The sequence below is a fragment of the Miscanthus floridulus genome, chromosome 11 (assembly GCF_019320115.1).
Source record: "Miscanthus floridulus cultivar M001 chromosome 11, ASM1932011v1, whole genome shotgun sequence".
In the NCBI taxonomy this organism is placed as follows: Eukaryota; Viridiplantae; Streptophyta; class Magnoliopsida; order Poales; family Poaceae; genus Miscanthus; species Miscanthus floridulus.
Window position 1 is genome coordinate 71,767,635 of NC_089590.1, and position 24,786 is coordinate 71,792,420.

Below are 24,786 nucleotides of genomic sequence, written 5' to 3' on the forward strand. Positions count from 1 at the left end.
TGATAGTCATAATCATGTAAATAATGATACATTATGTAGAGATAGACAATCCTTTCATTGGTTAAGCAACTCAACCCTTTTTGCCAAATGTATTTAAATGCTACACTCATGCTCAATATTTTGATCTTATCACCCATGACATAGTTGAACAAAACACACAACATCAACTTCATCTTGTTCAATGTGCCTAAGGTTAGAGAAGAATAAGTAAAGTTTTGGTTCTGTTGATGTTTTTCCACCAACAAAGCCCATGCAATTGATCTCTACCTTGTTTTATGAGCCGAACACACTTCAAGCAAAGTGTGGGGGAAGACAGTTGATTCCCCAAACTTCTACAAGTGAAGATCCTGAACCTGTCAAACCAAAATCAAAACTCAAAACCAAGACAGGTTTGGCGGAAGAAGGTGACATCACCATTAAAAGTGTCATCACAAGAATCCTAATCTTTAGAGTGAACCAAGGTATTTGATCAATGAACTTCATAAGGAAAAGTCTGGTTCGAAGGACTTAAGACACCGAACCCTCACCAAAAGAGCTAGCTTGGGGGAGAAGCACTCCCGTGTATCCAGGTAAGTATTCTTTCTTCTTTTGTTTTAGTTTTTAGTTTCTTTTAAATAGTTAAAACATTGATGAATGAAAATAAAAGTTATCCTCATAATAAATATATATAGTAATAATGTGTGATCTAGTAAAATTAAAAACAAAATAAAAGGTGTGTCTAGTTTGCTTTAATTTGTTTTTAAGAGTTGATTAGCAAATAAAGATGACTCAAAATGATCTCTTAAGTGGAAATGATGAATAGTTGCTCTATTGTAATTCCTTTCAAGTACCTAGCTTTCAGCCTCGAATTCTCCTAAGTTTTGGATAAGATTGTTTTGATATAAGGGTTTACTATGAACTTGAAACTCGTGGGTAGCATATGTTTGATCTAAGTCTAGGTAATTTATGGATATGATATGAGAAGGTCTGAGCTGCTGTTTTATCTTGTTCCAAGTGACACAAAAGTTCTAGAGATTTATCTTTTGAAAAACACAAAAATGCTACATGATGAGTTCCTCTATGACAAAGCTTGAATTTCTACCAGAGCCATACATGTTATTTAGGCTAGGAAAAATTTCACATATATGTTGCTTGCTTTTGCATTGAGTTTTATCAAGCTTTGTTGACCCTTATGAGAGGTTTGTCATGCTCTTAAAATCAAGATCACGTACACACCACCCACATATGCGCTACTCCTACACTGGGGGTAGGCGCAAAAATATGCCTTCCATCTAGATCCACCAAAAAATATTCTACTCCTACACTGAGGGTGAACACCAAAAACATGTTTGTTAGGTTTTCCATCCACCAAATAAATGCTTCAAGTTCTTGTTGCTATCTCTCAAAGTTTGTTGCAGAAAAGAGACCTGGGGCTATGCAAAAGTTATTCATGAAAAAAAGAAAAAAAGTTGAGAAAAAATTAACAAGGGTCCGAGATATCTAAAACAATAGGTACTTAGATACCCGCCTAAAAAAGAGATGAATAAGATTGCCCCTGCTCTCTAGCAATTGTTTCCAAGTTTTAAAAGAGAGATAAGCTTTTAAGGAGCAAAGTAGAATTAGGATTAGCCACCATATATATCCACCATATATTCCACACACATGCACATCTTGATTTGATTGTATGACTCAACTCTCTCTAGATCCGAGGTTTGACTTTACAATATATGCATTGGAAGTATGCTCTAACTTTCTCCCAACCTATGAACTCCACATAAGCCTTAGTGATAGGAAGAGAAAAGGGCATAACATCTTTATTTGCTTGGTGAGGATCCACAAATACCATATATATTGATAGACTTGAGAGTGTCATATAATGGAATCACTGAGCTTTATTTTGAAAACTTATAAAAACTCTAGAACAATGGTGGAAAACAAACTTGAGATATAGTGCTTGACTTGATCGTTCTATCTTTCAATTGCTCAAGACCAAAGTGAAGGCTAAGAAGCCTCATGGTTGAAGGTAATATGAGTACGTTTGAAAATCAGATCGGTCTATTCTAATCCGGAGGAGAATTCTTGATTTAACACATGTGTACTTTTGAGGAGTGAAAGCATTGTAGCAACTCCTGATCCATTGCTGACCGTGAGCGAGTATCGTGACAAGTTTGCTCAGTTGTCATGTTATGCTCCTAATGAGGTGGCTGATGATGATGATAAGCAGAGTCGCTTTCTCAAGGGTCTGTATGATGGTCTTCAGCTGTAGCTTATGTCCAACACATAATCTAACTTCCAGGCTCTGATGAATCGTGCCATTGTGATTGACAATAAGCGTAAGGAGATTATGGCAGAACTGCCTAATCTAATGCTCTCTCATGGGTACTTGTCCTCCATTAGACACTAAGTACCCAAGGAAGTGCACTAAATCATGTCGTTCCTTCGAACCCACCCAAAGGGAGAGCTCAAAAATCCACATTTTTCATCAGGATCATAAATGAGAGGATAGAGCTTACAACATTCTTAGCCATTTCTTACATCACTTTATTACAACATCCGAGTACTTAAACAAGTTGAATACAACAACGGGATTAAAATAGTTTATATGTAAACGAGTTTATACATTTCATGTTCACAAGTTTTATCTTGCAGCGGAAAATAACATATGATCATAGTTACAATGGAACAAAGATTAATTTAATGACATGGTGAAGCATTAACATAGTGGACATTTATATACAAAATATGCTAGTAGATTTTACATCTTTTCTTATAAAACCTTTAGTGAGGGTTATAAATAAACACTATGATCGCAGCGTGAAAGGAATCCTCTCTGAGCCCACCAGGAGGTTTCCACACACAAGAGTCAGCTCTAGCATCCAACTGTCACCTGCAATAGGGGGAATAAAACCCTGAGTACTCGATTGTACTCAGCAAGACTTACCCAACAGGAGGAAAGTAAAAGACTCCAAGGATATGCAAGACTTATTTGGCTTGCTGGTTATTGCATCTGCAGGAAGCATTACTAAACATGCCTTCTTATATTCAATTTTATTAGCAATCATCATTAGTTCATTAACTTACCATTCTATGTAAGCACCTATGCTACTTTCAAGCAGGTGGTAAGCGATCAAAACCATTTTACCATCTTTCATATTTCCAGTTCTTACTACAGTGCTGGACCATAGCCAAGTCATACCATCTCACAGAAATGGCGATTCACGAATCAATGTATCCTAGCTGGGTACCCTAAAACACATGCCCTGTTTATACCCTAGGCACAAACAAGACCAACCCATTTCACTCCTGTCGAGGGGTCTAGGTCCCCGTCAAAACTTGGACTCCAAGCCCCCACACTTGAGACCCAGTCTCAGTGTGATGCTTAGACCTCCACCTTTCCCCACCTCCAATCGGTCGGTCCGGAAAGAGCCAAAACTCATGACAAGAGCGCAACGAGCTTTCTCGCTCCCATAAGCAAGTATGTACTCAGGATAATAAGTCTATGACCTGACTACCATCTATAGCAACGGACGGTCCTCAATCGACACAGGCGGAACAAGTGCAATCTGAGCCTCGCTCGAATGCCTAACCAAGTCTAGATCCAAAGTACCATTCCACCTAGTCTCCAATTATCCTCCATATATATTTCATGTGATAGTAATATAATAACAACAATAATATATTTCCTATCTCTCATGAGTGACAGGTAATCACTCGACTTCTACCGGATCGTATAGCATAGCAATCTACACGATCCTAACATACTAGTATTACTCATAGGGTAAGGATATATATGCAAGTTGTTTTCATTAAACTCCTTAAAACTTAATGCACAAGCATAAGATAAAGTGCAGAATAATAGGAGTTATGCACCGGGGCTTGCCTGGGCAAGATATAACAAAGGATTAGCATTCTATCGGGGTGACACGATCACCAAGGCTCCATCTTTTCTGCTTTTCTGGTCGACTCCATGATCCATCATTGTCCCTATTATGATATACGTAGACGCAACACAGAAAACATAATTAACTAACGGCAACCGCAACTCTAAGAATATGATTACGCCTCTCACGCTAACGGGCTAGCTTTAATGGTTAACGCACTAAGCTACGTATCCATGTTGATGAATAAAACGTTATTTCCCAACAAATGTTTCTGTTCTACCATCCCAAGGTGTTTGGGCATTTCATTGATTTAATATATATATATTCAAACTAGGGCTCATTAGCTATCTTAGCAAACTAATTATTATGGAGCTACAAAAATTATAGTGAACACCTAATAATATTAGAAATTTACTGTGAAATTTTTAGAGCCAGAACTATCACCAATTTATTACAAAAATTCCGACAAGTTTGTATCTTAACAATATTAACATCTCAATTTAATTAGACAACTCCTGAAAATACTATGAAACTATGTGAATAAGAGATACTAGCAGATAGATCATAATTTTAGGAACCTAACAAAATTAGTTTCATAATTTTTTTGGTCAACTACACAAATTTATATTGAATTTACAAGTTTGCCTTAGAAACTAAATTGGAAAATGCTTAGAAATGGAAAAGGGCTGGTGGCAGCCAATTCGGCCCGACAAACCAGCGGCCCATGCACGAACGGCCCACGACGGGAAGCCCTCATGCTGGCACTTTAGCAAATGAGCCCTCAGACTTTTCCCGAACCATGACGAAGTCCTAATACTATTTCTTCCTTTCTCTAGCGAATTCACTTAACCCCCCTAGATTTTTCAAATTTCCCCGCGCGCACCCCCAGCCACCCTATGCACGGCGGCGCGGCGAGTAGCGGCACTGGGCATCCACGCTGGACACCAAGGGCCTGCGCGGACCCATTTAGCGGGTCAGTCATCAGCTACGGCTAAATGCGCTAAGATGAATGGCGGTTAGGGGCTCGGATGCACACCAGTGCGAGCTGCAGTGGTGAGCGACTATTTGTAGCGGTGGTGCGATCGTTTCGATGAGAGAGGAGGATGGAGGGGGAGGAAAAGTGGTGCGCGAGCACCAGTGACATACCACAAGAACAACCAACACATCCGTGAAGTGGGAGAGACCCCGTGCAGTGCTGGCCATGTACGATCGAGCGGGACGGCGACGCTCCATGATGGACACCGACACGTCACCACACCATCGACGAGCATCCTAGCCAAAATAGCATGAGCACCAGATGGAGGAGTCAAGGTGAGCTTAGGGTTACGATCAATCAAACTGCTACCACTCCTACATGCCTTACCTCCCAACCTACCGATTCGACGGCGCCCATGACCAGCGACGAGCAACAGGCCAAATTGCCGGTCGGTAGGGCATGACCGAGCTTGAGGGGGAAGAGACGGCTAGCCTACTTCCTAAGCTACTTGCTAGAGCGAGGAATTATACGGCGAAGCCGTTGATGCTAGGAGGAAAGGAGGAGCGGTGGCTCAGCACACCATGCGGTCATAGATAGGGCACACGAGCGAACCCGAGCAAGTTAAGATGGGTGGCTCCACTCGATGGTGGCAGCAGTACGAGCCTATGCATACGGATGATGAGACCTTGAGGCTTGGCATGAAGCGCTCAGAATGGCATGGCCAAACCCGAGCAGGGCTCCCCAACGTCGGCTAGCGAGGGCAAGTGAGGCAGGGAGGTATCCCATCACCGCTGTGACCGGGGTCATCAACCTAGACGTGGTGGGTAGCAGCACATGCTCAGAGACTCAACGCGATAGGTAAAATGAAGGGCGATGCGAGCGCCATGACAGCAAGGCGACGACAGGCGCAGCTTTGTCTCGACCACGCGCGTAGCTCGACAACTAGATGTTGGCGCGCGCACACCACGATAGTGGGACTAGACCACAGCCAGTTGGGTCGGCCAACACAAGGCCAGGGCGCAACGCAGCATCGGCCTAGCGCACGAGCTAGCCAGTGACCGTAGCTCGGTCATGGCGTGAGCCTAGCACCAACAGCATTGTGCCTACGGTGACCTTGAACTCAGACCGAGCGACTGCTATTGGTGACGTGCACACATTTTAAAGCGAAGTGAAAGCTACTAACGATCACAATTGAGACCCAACTAATTCCCCTATCCTAAAGTCAACATTACCATAAAAGTGAGCTGCACAGGGTTTGTTTATCATTTCATGTGTGTTTTAATTTTTTAAAACTTGAGAACTTGTTTTGCTAATTTCTCTTAGGCCTTAACCTAGGTGCTAAGCAAGCTCGTAACACCAGAGGTGTTACAGAGATAGAAGCCAAGAAGAGGAGGCTTCAGGGACAGGCCTCTGGAAGCAGCTCTTGCCAGCATCCCAACCCACAGCAAGGTTTCCAGCAAAGGTACCAGGGACCATCTAATTAGTGGAACCATGCTCCATACCCACAGCGCAACCAGTTCCAACAGCGTCAGCAGAACCAACAGTAGAATGGTCAGCAGACACCACATCAAGGGAACCACAATACAACCCCCATGAAAACCAGTGTGCCCAACACTCCTAACAAATGTTTCCGTTGTGGCAAAGAGGGTCATATGTCTTATAACTGCCCTAAGAAACAGAATCAGCAGGCACCACAAAGTCAAAATAGCAACCAGAAGCAGAGGTACCAGGCGCCATCTAACACTAGAAGGGTGAACCATGTGTCTGCTGAGACTGCACAGGAGGCACTAGAGGTTATGTTGGGTATGTTCAATGTCCACTCTATCCCTGCTACCGTTCTTTTTGATTCTGGTGCTTCAATTCCTTCATTTCGCAAGCTTTTGTTAGAGTGCATAGCATACCCTTATATGCCATGAAAAACCCCATACTAGTAAATTCACCAGGAGGGAGCATGCCAGCTTCTTATTGGTGTTCCTTGGCTAGTCTTTCTCTAAGGGAGGTAGACTTCAAAGTGAGTCCTATTGTATTGAGGACGTCTGGTATTAATATTATTATGGGTATGGACTGGATGAAGCAACATCGGACAGTGATTCAGTGTCAGGAGAAGGTTGTAGTTCTAACAACACCAAAGGGAGACATGATTAGTGTTGAGGTTGCAGTGCAAGAGCAGCAGATAGCTACAGTGAACCGGCTAAGTGAGGGCGCCAACCAAGAGGATCCAGTTGTGGATGAGTTCTCAGATGTTTTTCCTGATGATTTGCTAGGTATGCCACTCGATCGTGACATTGAATTTATTATTGAGCTTTTACCTAGAACTGCAACTATAGCTAAAAGGCCATATAGAATGGGGGTAAATGAATTAGAAGAACTAAAAAAACAAATAAATGAGTTGCAAGGAATGGTTTCATTCATCCTAGTTCTTCACCTGTGGAGCACCGATTATTTTTGTTGATAAGAAAGATTGTGGTCAGAGAATGTGTGTTGATTATCGGTCACTTAATAAGGTTACTATTAAGAACAAGTATATGTTGCCTAGAATTGATTACTTGTTTGATCAGTTGAGAGGTGCTTGTGTGTTTTCTAAGATCGATCTTCGTTCTTGTTATCATCAATTGAAGATTCGTGCTACAGATATTCCTAAGACAACATTTACTACAAGGTATGGGTTGTATGAGTACACGGTGATGTCATTTGGCTTGACTAATGCTCCTGCATACTTTATGTATATGATGAATAAGGTGTTTATGGAATATTTTGATAAGTTTGTTGTGGTGTTCATCGATGATATATTGGTTTACTCCAAGAATGAGGAAGAGCATGCTGAACATCTAAGGTAGGTATTGCAGAAGCTCAAAGAACATAAGTTGTGTGCTAAGAGGAGCAAGTGTAAGTTTTGGTTGAAGGAAGTCTCTTTTCTGGGTCATGTTGTCTCTAATGGAGGAATAGCAGTGGATCCAAGCAAGGTAGCTGATGTATTGAACTAGAAGCCACCTATAGATGTGAGCAAGATCCATAGCTTTCTTGGATTAGTAGGTTACTATCGGAGATTCATTAAAGGGTTTTCCAAGCTTGCAAAGCCTATGACTGCATTATTAGAGAAGAACACCAAGTTTATGTGGTCTGAGAAGTGTCAAGCTAGCTTTGATGAGTTAAAGAAGAGATTGACTATAGCTCCAGTGTTGATATTGCCAGCCTTGAGCAAGAAATTCTCCATCTATTGTGATGCGTCTCGTCAAGGTCTTGATTGTGTTCTTATGCAAGAAGGAAGAGTGGTGGCAAATGCATCTAGACAACTAAGGAAGCATGAGCTGAATTATCCTACACATGACTTGGAATTAGCAGCAGTGGTTCATACCTTGAAGACCTAGACACATTATTTAATTGGGCATAAGAGTGACATATACACTAATCACAAGAGTTTGAAGTACGTCTTCACTCAGTCAGATCTGAATTTGAGACAATGCCGTTGGTTGGAGTTGATCAAGGACTACGATTTTGAAGTGCATTATCACCCGGGATAGGCAAACATTGTTGCCGATGCACTTAGCAGGAAGAGCTATGCTAATGAGGTGCAGGTGACGCCTATGTCTAAGGAGTTGTGTGCTGATTTTGAGCATATCAACTTGGGTTTTGTCACTAATGTAGTGGAGTTGGTGATAGAGCCTATCTTAGAGCAAGAGATACGCAAAGGCCAGTTGAAGGATGAGAAATTAAAGGAGATAGCGGGAAATATAGTGATTGGCAAGGCACCCGGCTTCCGTACGGATGATAACGGTACTTTATGGTTTGGTAAGAGGCTATGAGTGCCTGAGATCAAGGCTATTAGAGATGCAATTCTACGTGAAGCTCATGAGTCAGCTTATTTTATACATCCTGGGAGTACTAAGATGTATTTGGATCTTAAAGAGAAATTTCGGTGGTACAAATTAAAGATAGATGTGGCAGAGTATGTGGCTTTGTATGACACTTGTTAAAGGGTGAAAGCTGAGCATCAAAGACCTATAGGATTGCTATAGCCCATGAGGATACGCGAGTGGAAGTGGGATGAGGTTGGTATGGATTTCATAGTTGGTTTGCTGCGCACTCAGAGAGGATTTGATTCCATATGGGTAATAGTGGATCGCTAAACTAAGGTTGCTCACTTTTTACCGGTCAAGACCATTTACACCAGTGCAAAGTTGGTTGAATTGTATATGAAGAGGATAGTGAGTCTACATGGAGTTGCTAAGAAGATCGTGTCTAATAGAGGTACTCAATTCACGTCTCACTATTGCCAGAAAGTACATAAATCTTTAGGGACGAAGTTGAATTTCAGCATAGCGTATCATCCGTAGACAGACGTACAAAATGAAAGGATGAATCAAATATTGGAAGATATGTTGAGAGCTTGTGCATTACAATATGGTACAAGTTGGGATAAGAGTTTGTATTATGCTGAATTTTCATACAACAACAGTTACCAGAAGAGTCTCTAAGTGGCACCTTTTGAAGCATTGTATGGACGAAAGTGTAGAACACCATTGTTTGGGAATAAGATGGGTGAAAGTCAAGTGTTTGGCCCAGATGTGCTTAGAGATGCCGAAGAGCAAGTGCGGATGATTAGAGATAACTTAAAAGTGGCACAGTCTCACCAGAAAAGCTATGCGGATACTAGGAGAAGGGATTTGGTTTTTCAAGTAGGAGATCATGTGTATCTCAAAGTGTCACTGCTGCTGGCCAAGACGTCAATTGGCTCAGCTCGCAGCCATGGTCACCTCCTTGCCGCTGGCCTAGTTTCAGCCAGAGTGCAGCGCACTCCTCCTCCTTCCCCTCTGTTTCCCTACCGCGCCGGGCCCACGTGCCAACAGCGTCGTCTCCTTCCCCAAATGATGCTCGAGTCGGACTGCCTGGAGATGGAAATTTCACCTCCGGCTCTGATTCTCCCATTATTCGATGATGTTTGTGTGAGCTGGCGCCCTATAAAACCCGTAGAGCCCCTGCCACGTCTGTTTTTCTAGTCTCAGCACCATAGACACCGCGTCCATAGATTGCAGCGCCGTCATGGCCTAGCTTGCTGACGCTAAGTTCGCTTCACCGTTCCCGTCGCTCCATCGCGAACTTCGTTCATCGCTGAGCTCTGTATCGAGGTTGAGAAGCCGCCCTCACCCTTGTTCCTCGCTCGTTGGCTTTCTATCGCTCACACGCCTTCGCCAAAATTGCAGGAACCTATGCGTTCGCCCCATCGAGCCGCTCACCATCTCCGCTTTGTCTTCGTTCGGGAAATCTCCCTTGGTGAGCTCGCCATGATCTCCGCTCCATTCCCGTGTTTTCCCCATGATGAATCGTGGCATGTAGGCCCAAGTTTCGTGTTCATCGGCGAGAAGCTCGCCGCCGGCAATGGCTGGCTACGTGCGTCTCCTGTTCCGTACGACGTACAACCACCCTCTTCTCTTATACTCTCTCCTGGAATTTCATCCGTTTAGATCGAGATCAAGGCCCCGTTCGCTTCACTGAAAAAACAAGCCGAAACATTGTTCCGGCTGATTTGTTGTGAGAGAAAAACATTGTTCCTCCTAAAAAGACGGATTATAAGAGAAGCGAACAGGGCCCAACGGTCGAGATTAGAAGATACCCCTTCTTAGCTATTTTGTTAAAGAGCCCCTCCTTTTTCTATATTTTTGCCCCCCGTCCCAGGTTCAGTTCAAAATCCTGATTTTGATTTATTTTAAATTCAAATTAAGTTCGGTTTAATTACGGTTCTGCCATCATAAGCTTATAAATGTCATACCTTCTATGTTTTAAATCCGATTTCGGTGATTCTAGCATTTATGTGTTCGTAGCGCCGTGTAGAATGATTTTATAAACTTTTTAACTTGTTTTTTCTACCGTTGGTGTACTATTCTAATTGTAACTCTTGTTTGCTATGCATGATTGCTCCGAATGTTTGTGTGTTGCTGAATTGATGATCGAGTATAGACGGTGAGCAATACGACGGTGAGCAAGGCCAATTCTTTGATGACCAACAGGACCAGCAGGAGTACTTTGAGCAAGGCAAGTATAGCATGAGATCATCCTTGTTGTCCTATTCACATTAATCATATTTTAATCATACTGCATGTGTCCTCCTTGATTTACCATTAAGGATTTCCTAGTTTTATACCGTACCTTGACACCTATGGGATTATTGCATTGGGTAGTGATGCTAGTGCTCAATTATAGACCATGATCTTGTAACTTGACTAATGATATATGCAATAAACATTAAAAGATGTTTTTTAGCAACAAGAAACAAGGGGCTAGAGCATAGTTTTGTGATGCTCTAGATTCCTCTCCTTAAGAACTTATCTGTAAGCGATCATCCGGGATCTACAGTACAACCGTGAGAGCTACATGGCTTTGGCTTTAGTTTAGTATGAAGACATTTTCTAGCTTGTCAGTGGTTACCTGAAAGGGCGCAAAAGGGGCTTGTCGAGCCGGCCTCTGTCCTTATGTGTACAGCCTACGCGGAATGTGCCATTCGGAAGGGGGCTCTATATTCCCTTGCCAATTGGAAACCTAGCGACCCTAACTTGTTAGACGAACTTCTAAAAGACTTTATAGTATACCCTGCCCGCTCACCTTGGAAGTGTTATGGGAGTCATGACCCCGGGCAAATGGGAATAACGACTCACGGTGAAAGTGTACAATATCTACAGAGTGTAAAACTGGTATATCAGCCGTGCTCACGGTCACGAGCGGCCTTGGACCCTTATGGATTAGATGATCACTAATGATAATTATGTTTATGCTATTCATTATTCATGTTTACCTAATCATGTGTTTATTTGGATTTAAGTTAAATTTGCTGCTACTCAATTGCTTAAAATTGTGACTCAATAAAAGCTAAATGCAGTTGAACCAGTATCTATCTTTTTGAGCCTCATGAACCCCGTGTTATTCTTGTTGAGTACGAGATGTACTTACGCTTGTTTATTTTTATTACTTGGATAAAAATTCTGGATGGGTAACAGATGACAAAGGTTATGAGGATTTTTCTGAGAATTACTAGACTTGTGATCAAATAGATGATCATCCCTGTGGCTATGGAGGCGACATGGAGTTATCTTTATTTATTTCTGCTTGCTAGACTTTGATATATTTATGTAATGGATTAAATACTCATGATGTAATAAAGCATTGTGCTTGGTATTCTTCTTTAATTTGTCTCTATGTGTGTAATTGATTCCTAGGCAGACATATAATTTATATGCAGATTTGCCTTTAAATTTGGGTATGACAGTGGTTAGCACACTTGAGTAAGGGTGAAGTGTTTGCGCTCGAGAAGAAGTGAATCAAAGGCGTCGAACCCCGCTTCTCGGAGCGTTGAACGGCTATCCCCGGGTGCGATGGCTAACCTTAGCTAGGGTGCTAATGTGGCGGCTTTATGAGCGCTCGTGGGAGAGCATCGGACCTGCCTAGGTCCAACAGCTCTGGAACCTCTCGGTGTAGTTTTGACAAGCGTCGGATCCTCTGCGTCGTACCCTATTGAAAGGTGGTGTCGGACAGGTCAAGTGCACTGTTCCTCAGGCACGGTGTTTGGCGAGGCACACGTAGGCATGACGCGTGGCAGCGTCGGACTCTCCCTGAGTCCGACAGCAGGCGTCAGACTAGCGTCCGAGGGTTTCTGCCCTCTCTGTTGCTTACTAGACTACGTCGGACCCTCCCTGTGTGGAGTCTAACGGTGAGTCCAAAGCTGAGTCCGACGGTGACGTTTTCAGCGTGTCAGTGACCGTTTGCGTGGCAACGATCAATTCCGTTTGAACGCGATTACATGGCAGCGCATGGTTGGCCGTCGAAAGCGTTGGACCTAGGTGTCAGATGGTCTGATGCCCTATGTCTGTGGGTCCGATGATCACTTAAGTGGTCTAATGGTCACGAGCTCTTGGATGTGTCTATTTAAGCGAAAGGGCTGGCCTTGGGCACCCTCTCTTGGCACTTTGACATACTTCTCATCCTTTAGAGTTGAGCTATTCCTCTCCATCCACTCCTACTTGATGGATTCATCATTTGGTGAGATTGGAGAGCATCCAAGTGCATTGCTTTGAGTGATTGCATCTAGAGGCACTTGGTGATTGTGTTTTGCTGCGGATTTCACTTGTTACTCTTGGTGGTTGTCGCCAACTAGACGGCTTGGTGCAGCAAGGATCGTCGAGTGAAGAAAGGTGATTGTCTCTGGCTCCAATCATGGTGATTGTGAGGGGTTCTTGACCTTTCCCCGGTGGAGAGCCAAAAGGTACTCTAGTGGATTGGCCGTAGCTTGTGGATCTCGATCTTGTATTGGTTGTGCAGCACCCGATTGCGGGTTAGACGTGTGATGCCTATTAGCGTGTGAACCTCCAAGTGGATGAATCGCTACAATGGGGACTAGCTTGCTGGCAAGCAAATGAACCTCGATGAAAAATCATTATGTCCTCTTGTCTCCGATGATTTCATTGGTATTCATTGTAATCGATTCATTATCTCTTGCCACGGTGGTATAACTCACTACCTCTCTTGTGTTTTTACTTTTCTAGTGTAGCTAAGCTCTTTAGTGTAATTTGTTTTGAGAGCTAGCTTGTGTCTTGTCTAGTGGTTAGTGAGGCTCTTTAGTTAGTCTTTGAGACCTCACTAACTTAGAGAGTAGTGACTTAGCCTCTTGTGTGAATTAGAGATCATAGTATCTAGAATTGTGGATAGGAGGCTTGCTTTTTAGTAGGCTAGCGCAACACTCGTTTCACCGTTTAATTGGCTAACCACTTGGATTAAGTGTTGCTGTAGAAAATTTTAATAGGCTATTCACCCCCCTCTAGCCATTAGGACCTTTCACCAGCCGCCAGATCTGCCGCCATCAGGGGGCCCCGCACCACCTAGCTCCGATCCGAGCCGCCGTCGGGGGACCCCGCGCCGCTTGGATCCGCCCCGCGCCGATGCCTGCATCTGTGCTCGGTGGTGCTCCGTGGTGCCGGATCCACTGCCGTAGAAGTGGCCCGGCGCCCCCGAAGAGAGAGAAGGGAGAGGGAAGGACGCGGTGCCTAGTTCACCGTTGAGGGGGACGGACGCTGTGCCGAAAGAGAGGAGCAGCTCGGCGAGCGAGAGAAAGGAGAGGGAGAGTGGAGTGTTTAGGGTTTATGATTTCATTTATATAATGAAGATGGTAGTGGGATGGTGTGGGCTAGCGGGCTGGGCCTGATTTTTTGAGGCGGACACCTTATAAATGTCCGCCTCTATAAATGATTTACCGAGGAGGTTGCGTTAGGATGCCCGTCTCGGTAATCGATATTAACCGAGGCGGCCGCTTAAGGATGCCTGCCTCTGTTAATGATTAACGGAGGTGGTTGTGTTAGAATGTTCGCCTCGGTTAATCGATATTAATGGAGACGGGCGCTTAAGGTTGTCCATCTCCATTAATGATTAACTGAGGCAGGCACTGGGCCGGCTGCCCTGCCACCAAATAATGGAGGCGGGCAACCAGTCCTCCCGCCTCGGAGCTCCAAAGCCAAACGCCGCGTGAAAGTTTTTCTATAGCAGTGACCGTCAACCGGTTATTAGGCCCCGCCTGCTCGGTCGCCACCGCCTGTATGGTCGCCCGCCCTGGGCCCCTCCCTTTCTAAGGCTGCCGGGTATTGGTGGTGGCGGGGGCGGCACGCGGAGGCCCGCGGCGGCACATTCGAAGGTGGCGTTCGGAGGAACGGACAGCCGACTAGTATCATATCGTAAGTTTACACCTTTCCGATGTTTACGAAGCCGCCTGGTTTGCACTTGACGTGTCTTGTTTTTCAGGACTCAAAAGGAGCAAGTATGTAGAACCGCCTGTCGCCGTCAAAGGCACTTGCTAGCCTGTACGTACCCAAGGAAAACAAAAACTGCTGAATACTTCCATGTTCAGAGGGCAAAAGTTTCGGAATATTGTCGAAGCCCAAGCAGAGAAGACCTCCCACTGCAATTCACTGTAGCGCTTCTGTTCACTAGAGCTGATTTCCTCCCTTCCCTCTCCCTCTCAAGAGCTAGTGAAGCTAAAAATTTTGGCTCAGCAGCTCCTTGCGTGTCAGCGATAAGAGGAGAGAGAAAGGCTTTCGTCTACAGTGGATCTACAGTGTAGAGTCGGTAGGAGCCGGATGCAGGGGAATCCATACCAAACGGGCCTATCTGGCAATTCCAATATTCCATAGAGTACGTAGGCAGGCTAAGTACGCTATAAATTCGATGCATGGAAACACACAGAAGAACCTCAGGACAAAATGCAGCCATGGAAAGCTTCAAGCTCTCCTCGCTGACCCTTGTGTTGCCGTTCCTTCTCCTTGCTGCCGTTGCCGTGGTCGCCGGCGATGAGCTCACCACGTTCATCGTCCATGTGCAGCCCCAGAAGAACCAGATGCTCGCTACCGCCGACGACCGGAACACGTGGTACAGGTCGTTCCTCCCGGAGGACGGCCGGCTCGTCCATGCGTACCACCACGTCGCCAGCGGCATCGCGGCCCGCCTGACGCGGCAGGAGGTCGACGCTCTGTCATCGATGCCCAGGTTCGTGACGGCGGTCCCGGACCAGATGTACGAGCTGCACACGACGCACACGCCTCAGTTCCTCGGGCTGGACGCCCGGGAGGCCAAGAGGTCCTACCCCGTCGCCGAACGCGGCGCTGGGGTCATCATCGGCGTGCTCGACACCGGCATCGTACCGTCGCACCCCTCCTTCAGCGACGACGGCATGCCGCCGCCGCCGGCCAGGTGGAATGGGTGCTGCGACTTCAATGGCCGCGTGGAATGGGTGCTGCGACTTCATCGGCGCCCGCTCTTTCGTGCCCAGCTCTAACGCCACGACCAACTCCACTTCCGACGATTGGCGGGCGCCGCCGGTCGATGACGAAGGGCACGGCACGCACACTGCCAGCACGGCCGCGGGAGCCGCCGTGCCAGGCGCTCAGGCTCTTGGCCAGGCCCCGCGCGCACGTCGCGATGTACAAGGTCTGCAATGCCCGGGTTCTGCCATCCTCGCCCCCGTGGGTGACGGCTGCGACATCATCTCCATGTCCATCGGTGTGCCCCCGCCATACTCCCCCCAAACAATCTCATCATCTCCATGTCCATCGAGGAGCCCCCGCCATACTGCCCCCCCCCCCCACACACACAATCTTCCCTCTTAGTCACACATTAGGGTGCCCCGCCGTACTTTCTTCTTAGTCATATGTGTGACGCTCGAGATTTTTTATTGGGTTTAGCTTTTCTGACCATAGGCTCATGAGGCTTCTTCCGCCATATAGGCTGCGCTCCCACAGGTCTCAGGTCCACCGAAGCTATAACATATAAGACCTTGGACCTTCCTAATCTAAAAGACTAGTCTGATAGGTGAGGGCTTCTTCCGCCCTAGTCTTTTGACTAAACCCCAACACCGTGGATGCTCACCGTCGCTGCAAGCACGATGGACCGCTCCATTCGTTCGACGGTCCGCCTGGGGAACGGCTACGTCTTCCACGGCGAGTCGCTCTACCAGCTACAGGCTTGGAACTCCACCTTCTACCCGTTGGTCTACCCTGGCGCGAGCGGGAAGCCGTACGCCGAGCTCTGCGGCAACGGCTCGCTGGACGGCATGGACGTCAGGGGCAAGATCGTGCTCTGCGAACTGGGGGGCGGGCCGGGACACAACATCACGAGGATACTGAAAGGCGCGGTGGTCCAAAGTGCCGGCGGCGCCGGCATGATACTGCTCAACACATTTCCTCAAGGCTACAACACGCTCGCCGACGCACACGTCCTGCCGGCGTTGCACGTCGACTACGCCGCCGCTTCAGCCATCAAGTCCTACGTCAATTCCACGTCGAACGCCACGGCGCAGATCATCTTTGAGGGTACAATCCTCGGCACGCCACCTGCTCCATCCATCGCCACCTTCTCCTCTCGTGGGACTAGCATTGAGAACCCCGGCATTCTGAAGCCCGACATCACGGGCCCCGGCGTCAACGTGCTCGCCGCATGGCCGTTCCAGGTTGGCCCGCCGTCGGCACCTGTTCTCATCTCCGGCACGTCCATGTCGGCGCCTCACCTCAGCGGCGTCGTGGCGCTCGTCAAGAGCAAGCACCCTCACTGGTCACCTGCCGCTATCAAGTCGGCCATCATGACCACCGCGGATGCCACCGACCGTGCCGGCAATCCCATCCTCAACGAACAGCGTGTGCCGGCGGGACCCTGAGAAGGCCGCGGACCCCGGCCTGGTCTACGATATCGCGGCCAGCGACTACATCGGCTACCTCTGCGGCCTGTACGACAGCCAGAACGTGTCGGTGATCGCGAGAAGGCCGGTCGACTGCTCGGCCGTCACGGTGATCCCGGAGAGCATGCTGAATTACCCGTCCATCTCTGTCGCGTTCCAGCAGACGTGGAATCGGAGCACGCCCGCGGTCGTTGAGCGCACGGTGAAGAACGTCGGGGAGGTGCCGTCGGTGTACTACGCGGCGGTTGACATATTTGACGATGACGTGACCGTCGCCGTGTACCCACGCGAACTGGTGTTCACCCAGGTGAACCAGGAGCCGAGCTTCAAAGTGGTCGTGTGGCCGAGGCAGAACGGCGCTCCAGTGGTGCAAGGCGCGCTCCGGTGGGTGTCAGACACGTACACTGTCAGGAGCCCCCTCTCCATTTCCTTCGCTTGAATTGATACCAGTGGTCTATCTAGCCAGATGATTGTTTGTTTTCCTGAGAATGGGGTCTTCCATTGCGTTCTTGAACTGTAAACTGTACCTGAGTTAGATGGTTTTATTATTTTTAATTAAAAATTTTCTACGAACGCCTAATGAAGTTTTTAAATCATGAAAAATATTTTTAAGTTTCTAAAGTTCCGAGAAAAATCATATAGGTAGACAGGGTCATGTAAATAAACTCAAATAAAATATTTGTAATTCATAAAAATATATCTAGAAGCTTTAAAAAAAGATTTAGCTTTAAAAAAATAGAAAGAAGTCCAAAAAGGATGGACACTTATACCCAACTGAGCCTCCAAGCCCATAATAGGTGCAGCTCAAGAAGAAGCCCGCCTAGCAATTGAAAACACTTAGAGCTCCTTTGGAACGCAGGATTGGAAGAACATAGGAATAGAAAAAATACAGGAATAAGATGGGATTGCTTATGCAAAATAGAGAATTGTAAAACAAAAGAAAGTCATAGGAATTGATGTTTGGATGGTTCATAGGAAAAGCACAAGAATGAAAAACATGAGCTTGTAGTGGATGTTTTGGATCCTACAAAATTCCTGTAAAATCACGCCCAAAGGAAAGTTTCTTTTATTTTTCCTATGGCACAATCCTATGTTCCAAAGGGTGCTACAATAACAAATTCTATTGGACGGAGGATCCTATGTTTTTCCTATGAAAATCCTTTGTTCCAAAAGAGCCCTTAGTTGAAAGAAGGAACAATTCTTTTATAGCCTCCTTGAATGTTGGGTTTACTCAAGGTTTTCTCTCTGAACTCTAAAACTAAGTAACTTGTCTCCCTCAACTCTTAAAACCATTTAAATTATCTCCCTACCTACCTGAGTTAGAAAGTGGCGTTTAACAGTTTAAATTATCTTAAAACAATTTATGCTTTTTACTAAATCTTGTCCAATTATACTGTTGCAGGAGGCTCTAATTTGTCATTTTGCTCCTGGCGCTTTGTTTAATAGTTCCAAGACCAAGGAGGGAAGACTGTGAGGGCCATGTAGGAAATTTCCTCTAGCTTCTGTATGACTTGCAGAATAATACTACATCGACAAGATTCTTTTTAAAAAATATATATCTAGAATAACCTAGCTAAAATGTACATCGGTAGGGCTAGGTGTTTTTTTATTAATTTTATTTCCATAATAATATCCTAAACGTGCATCTGTAATCGGTACCTTCTTGTTGGGTGTTTGGTTTGAAAATTTGGGTAGCTCACCATCTTATCTCATATCAATTTTTTTTTGTTTGGGGATAAAATGTGCTCTTCAGTTGCTACATTATCTTCTACAAGTTAATAATTAGTATAAGCATTAGAAATGAAGTCATTCCATTAAATTTTCATAGATGGACTCATGACACACCATCTTCATCTAGAATGAGATGGTTCATCAGACCAAACACCACATAATTCGTGCAATGACACTGAAATTAACTCTAGAATGGACTCTCCATACCGTTAGAGGAGATGTTCTCAAGTTGTACACAATTAGAAATCGATAAGCATTGCGTTTTATGCTTTTTTTAATTCTTGATTTGACGTGTAATATTTCTCACAACCGAAACAACATTACTAGCAAGTTGCCTGTCCGAAGATACCAGCAAAACAACACTGGCAACAACTAGCAGTATATACCAAATCATCATCCCTTTTGTGTTGGAATGCAGTTGCGATCTCCGTCCCGATTTCATCGCTCGTTTTTGCAATCGAGGAAACGCCGAGGCACACAATGACACAAGTGACACGGTATACGACACTTGCTCTCGGACCGGCGTCAAGAGTCGTGATTCCCCAGGAATTTACCTGTTGCCCTAGCTTTGCGCTATCCACAGACAACAATTCAGGCGCGCGTCTGCCGCGCGGAAACAGTCGTCTCGTCTCTAACGCGAGACGGCAATTCCCAAGCAAACCAGTACACGTCCATATCGTAAACTCAGTCCGGTCCTTGCAAACATCTCCCAACATTGGCACGGCTCCGAATCTCCGTGCCGCGGCCAGAACAATGCCGTCCGTCTGCGGCTTTCCTTGACAGCGACAAGAACGCTAATCTAACGCATATGGAACCTTTAATAATGGAGCATACGAGCACGTAGGTCTTATAAAAAGTCCATGCACGCTCACACAATAGCTCACAGCAAGCCAGCCATGGGAAGCTTCAACCTCCCGTTGCTCCCCATCCTTCTCCTTGCAGTCGTCGCCGCGGTGACCGGCGATGAGCTCCGTACGTTCATCGTTCACGTGCAGCCGCACGAGAGCCACGTGTTCGGCACGACCGACGACCGAACGACTTGGTACAAGACGTTCCTTCCAGAGGACGAGCGGCTCGTCCACTCGTACCACCACGTCGCGAGCGGCTTCGCCGCTCGGCTGACGGAGCAGGAACTCGACGCGCTGTCCGCCATGCCCGGGTTCGTCACGGCGGTGCCGAACCACGTGTACCGGCTGCTGACGACACACACGCCGCAGTTCCTTGGACTGGAGCTGCCGCAGAGGGGGAGGAACTACACCTCCGAGTTCGGCGAGGGCGTCATCATCGGCGTGCTCGACAGCGGCGTCTATCCCTTCCATCCCTCCTTCAGCGGCTACGGCATGCCGCCGCCGCCGGCCAAGTGGAAGGGCCGCTGCGACTTCAACGCCTCGGCGTGCAACAACAAGCTCATCGGCGCACGTTCTTTCGAGTCGGATCCGTCCCCGCTCGACCAGGACGGGCACGGCACGCACACGTCGAGCACCGCGGCGGGAGCCGTCGTGCCGGGCGCACAGGTGCTCGGCCAGGCCGCCGGCACTGCCTCCGGCATGGCGCCACGCGCGCACGTCGCCATGTACAAGGTGTGTGGCGACGAGTGCACCAGTGCCGACATCCTCGCCGGCATCGACGCGGCCGTCGGTGATGGCTGTGACGTTATCTCCATGTCCCTTGGCGGGCCGACGCTGCCGTTCTACGAAGACAGCCTCGCCATTGGCACATTTGCGGCCGTTGAGAAGGGCGTCTTTGTCAGCTTGGCGGCTGGCAACGACGGCCCAGCGGATAGCACGCTGTCCAACGACGCGCCGTGGATGCTCACCGTCGCGGCGGGCACCATGGACCGTCTGATCGCTGCCCAGGTGCGCCTCGGAAACGGCTCGACGTTCGATGGCGAATCGGCTTTCCAGCCCAACATCTCGACGACCGTCACCTACCCGTTGGTCTACGCGGGCGCCAGCTCAACACCCAACGCCAGTTTCTGCGGCAACGGTTCACTGGACGGCTTCGATGTCAAAGGCAAGATCGTGCTCTGCGACCGTGGCATCGTCGCAAGGCTTGACAAAGGTGCCGAGGTGAAGAGAGCCGGTGGGTTCGGCATGATTATGGCGAACCAGTTCGCCGACGGATACAGCACCCTCGCCGACGCGCACGTGCTCCCTGCCTCGCACGTCAGCTACGTCGCCGGCGTTGCCATCAAGGAGTACATCAACTCCACGGCGAACCCGGTGGCGCAAATCATCTTCAAGGGCACCATGCTTGGCACGTCACCGGCACCGGCTATCACCTCGTTCTCCTCGCGCGGGCCCAGCATCCAGAACCCCGGCATCCTGAAGCCTGACATCACAGGCCCCGGCGTGAGCGTGCTCGCGGCGTGGCCATTCCGGGTTGGCCCTCCGTCCACAGAGCCGACGTTCAACTTGGAATCCGGCACGTCCATGTCCACGCCGCACCTCAGCGGCATCGCCGCGCTGATCAAGAGTAAGTACCCGGACTGGTCGCCGTCAGCGATCAAGTCCGCCATCATGACGACCGCTGACCCCGACGACAGATCGGGGAAACCAATAGTGGACGAGCAGTACGTGCCGGCCAACTTGTTCGCCACAGGCGCCGGCCAGGTGAACCCCGACAAGGCCCTCGATCCTGGCCTCGTCTACGACATCGGGCCCGCCGAGTACATCGGCTTCCTCTGCGGCATGTACACGAGCAAGGAGGTGTCCGTGATCGCGCGCCGCTCGATCGACTGCTCGACCATCACGGTGATCCCGGACCGCATGCTCAACTACCCATCCATCACGGTCACGCTCCCGTCGACGACGAACCCCACGGCTCCGGTCGTGGTGAGCCGCACGGTGAAGAATGTCGGGGAGGCGCCGGCGGTCTACTACCCGCACGTCGACCTGCCAGCCTCTGTGCAGGTGCAGGTCACTCCGAGCTCGCTGCAGTTCACCGAGGTGAACCAGGCTCAGAACTTCACGGTCTCCGTGTGGCGGGGGCAGAGCACTGACGCCAAGATTGTGGAGGGCTCGCTCCGGTGGGTGTCTGACAAGCACACCGTGAGGAGCCCCGTCTCCATCTCCTTCGCCTGATAGACTTGACAACTACTGCTGGGTTTAGTCCCGTTTCGTCCAGCTTGCCTTTGGTTCTTATCCTGTTTTATTTTCGCCTTACGTATTTGTATTTGACTCTTCAATTTAATTTAAATCTTCAGTAGGGGCATCTTGCCCCTCTTTTTTTTGGGGGGGGGGGAGTCAGAGCTTCATATATTAGCCATGAACCAGATTAATATTACAATCCATGTCTACGATCTCCCTAAGCCCTGGTGGGATTATAAGCCACTCCTCCACCCGGTTTTCATGAGAAACTAGACGAGCACATTCATGAGCTAATCTATTACAATCTCTACTAATGAACGATAAATCAAAAGATTCGAAGCTCCGGCTGATGTCTGCTTCCATCTGCTTCAGCAAGTAATCGACTTCCGATTTTTGGTTTGCTCGGTTAGTCCACAGCCGGACCAGCACCTGGCAGTCAGACTCCATCTTCAGCCTCCGCACTCCTCTCTCCAATGCATATAGCAGGCCATCCCGGCATGCCACAACTTCCGCAGTTAAAGCATTGAGGCAATGTTCATACCAACTCGCTCTGCCTCCACATGTTCTTCCTTCATGATCTCGCAGAACCACTCCTGACGACGCCGTCCCATTCTCAGCATGGAAAGCAGCATCGACATTGCACTTAATCCACTCTCGCTCCGGTGCTTGCCAGGACCTTTGATTGCTCACCGGAGCTGTTGGGACTTTGATCGGATGGGCAAATTGCCAGAGGTCAAATGCAGTGTCAATTGCCCACCTAGCAGCTACCTTCACGGGCACTCCTTCTCCATGCCGGCCTTTGTTCCTCGTCATCCAAACAGACCACATACCACATAAAATGACGCCTGCATCTTTGGCTGCAATTATAGATGTCCATCGGGCCGGGCCACTACCGGGCCACCGGGCACGGCCCGATGGGGGTCGGGCCGGCACGGCACATCGTGCCTCCTGGGCCGTGCCCAAATAGGCTCCGTGCCTAACCAGCGGCCCAGGCATGGCTTGTTGGGTTGATTTTCGGGCCGGGCTAGCCTAGGAAGCACGGCCTGTGGAGCAGGACAGGCCAGCTCGAAGCCCGCGTTGCAGTGGAGCCGTGGGGGAGCACCGCCGCCAGCCGCGTAGAGGAGCCAAGGGTCGAGGCCACGTGAGGTAGAGAGGAAAGAGGAGGCGGTGACGCGAGTTGGGGGAGATGGCGGCGGCATGAGTCGATGTGGAGGTGGCAGCTAGCCACTCGGCAGCAGCGGCATCAGATCTGCGACATGGAGGTCAGTGGGGGAAGAAAGATCCCAGATGCAGGTGAGGCCACCGGCGGCGCACTGGTCGGAGAGGAGAGGAGCGCGAGACTGGGCGAGACGGCGTTGCGGGCGGCCGAGCGAAGGAAGAAGAGGAGCGCGAGATGGGGCGAGCGAGTTCGTGCGGCGCAGCGGGGAAGTAGGAGTGGACTCGAGAGTCACGGTGGGGAATGGGATATCCGTATCATGGCCGAGGTAGTCAATGACTCAATGAGCAGGCCTACGGTTAGACATAAGATGTTGGGCTATGGTGAGTTGTTGGGCCGTAGATGAATTAGCTTGCTACCGGGCCTGCTGTTGTAGGCCTGGCTATACCGGGCTGGCACCTCGTGCCTAGGGTAAGGCCTAGGCACGACCTGCTACTCCGGGCCGTGCCAGCCTGGGCCCGTACGCCACCGGACCGGGCCGGGCTCGAGGCGGGCAAAAAATGCGGGCTTCGTGCCGAGCCGTCGTGCTACGGGCTGCATGGATATCTATGGCTGCAATCACATCTGGATCCACAATGTCCCGAGGCCAAATTATTGGTTGCAGCACGGGTAACTTCGCTCCCGTAAAAGCTTTTACCTGCTCCCAAAAGGCTCTAGCCACCGTACAATCCAACAATGCATGCTTGATGGATTCATCATCTGTCCCACAGACTTCACGAAAAAGTATAGGCTCAATATGTCTTCGGTGGCTCACCACGTACGGGTAGGATAGGAAGAAAACCATTCACCACTCTCCACCAAAACACCCTCACCTTCGCCTGCCCCTCTTGTTCTTTCAAAAAAAAAAAACTACTCCTGGGTTTACTTTGTCTTCCACATGAACAACGGCACTCACTCACCACACCGGCCCACCCCGAAGGAAAAAAACAATGGTAGTCACACACTACCATTTCCCCAGAAAGAGTTTGATCCCACTAGAGACTAGGCACTTGTTAGCTCGGTCTTCTGACTCTTTGAGAACTGAGAAGCCAAATTGTATTTACAACTGCTACCTCAAGAGTTGAGAGGTTGCACATCTAATGTCTATGGAGGTAGTAAATGAGCTGGCCCGCGAACACACATATAGACTTAATTATGTGGATTGTCGACAACACACAAAACTATATGCAGGTTCGTGGGCTAGCCTACTTGCATACTGATATAGTATGTATGGCAACATTAAACTGGCCATTGTTGAATCTTGACCTGGTCAAAACAAGACCGGACCGACCCATAGCAAGAAAAGGTTTTCATCATGGTGGTCCATTTGTCTTACCCAACATGGCTCGGGTGTAGGCCGCGTAGGCTAGGACCTAAAGTCTAAATAAAGTTCCACCTTTGGTTTGTCCCATAATTTATCATCTTAATATTTAACTAAAAACTACTCAAAAAATATTTAAGTAAATAATCCAAGGCCTAAAGATTACCATATTAATCAAAAATAAAATCAAAATGCAATATATAATGTTAATAAATTATCTATTACTGCCACAGTGCCACCACGTAAAAGTTTGAACCTAAAAACTCATAGAATATATATTTATCTATCACCCATCTTTTCATTGCTAGTATTAAATAAACATAAAGCACCACCCCATTCTCATATATATGTAATGCTCTTAAGAGTTTAAAATTGACTTAAACACGTTTAAATTTGAAATTTTGATGATATT

General features: G+C 47.9%; 1 protein-coding gene and 1 pseudogene across 1 annotated transcript; both read left to right on the forward strand.

The window, feature by feature from the left end:
* Positions 1–15,079: 15,079 nt before the first annotated feature.
* LOC136490775 (subtilisin-like protease 4) lies at positions 15,080–17,477 on the forward strand (annotated as a pseudogene).
* Positions 17,478–19,665: 2,188 nt separating this feature from the next.
* On the forward strand, positions 19,666–21,922 carry LOC136494919 (subtilisin-like protease 4). The gene has a single exon (XM_066491088.1). The coding sequence runs from the start codon at positions 19,666–19,668 to the stop codon at positions 21,850–21,852; it is 2,187 nt and encodes a 728-aa protein (XP_066347185.1). The 3' UTR covers positions 21,853–21,922.
* The last annotated feature ends 2,864 nt before the right edge of the window (positions 21,923–24,786 follow it).

Bases quoted from the DNA above. Each gene is read 5' to 3' on its own strand.
- LOC136494919 (XM_066491088.1), top strand. From the start codon at position 19,666: ATGGGAAGCTTCAACCTCCCGTTGCTCCCCATCCTTCTCCTTGCAGTC.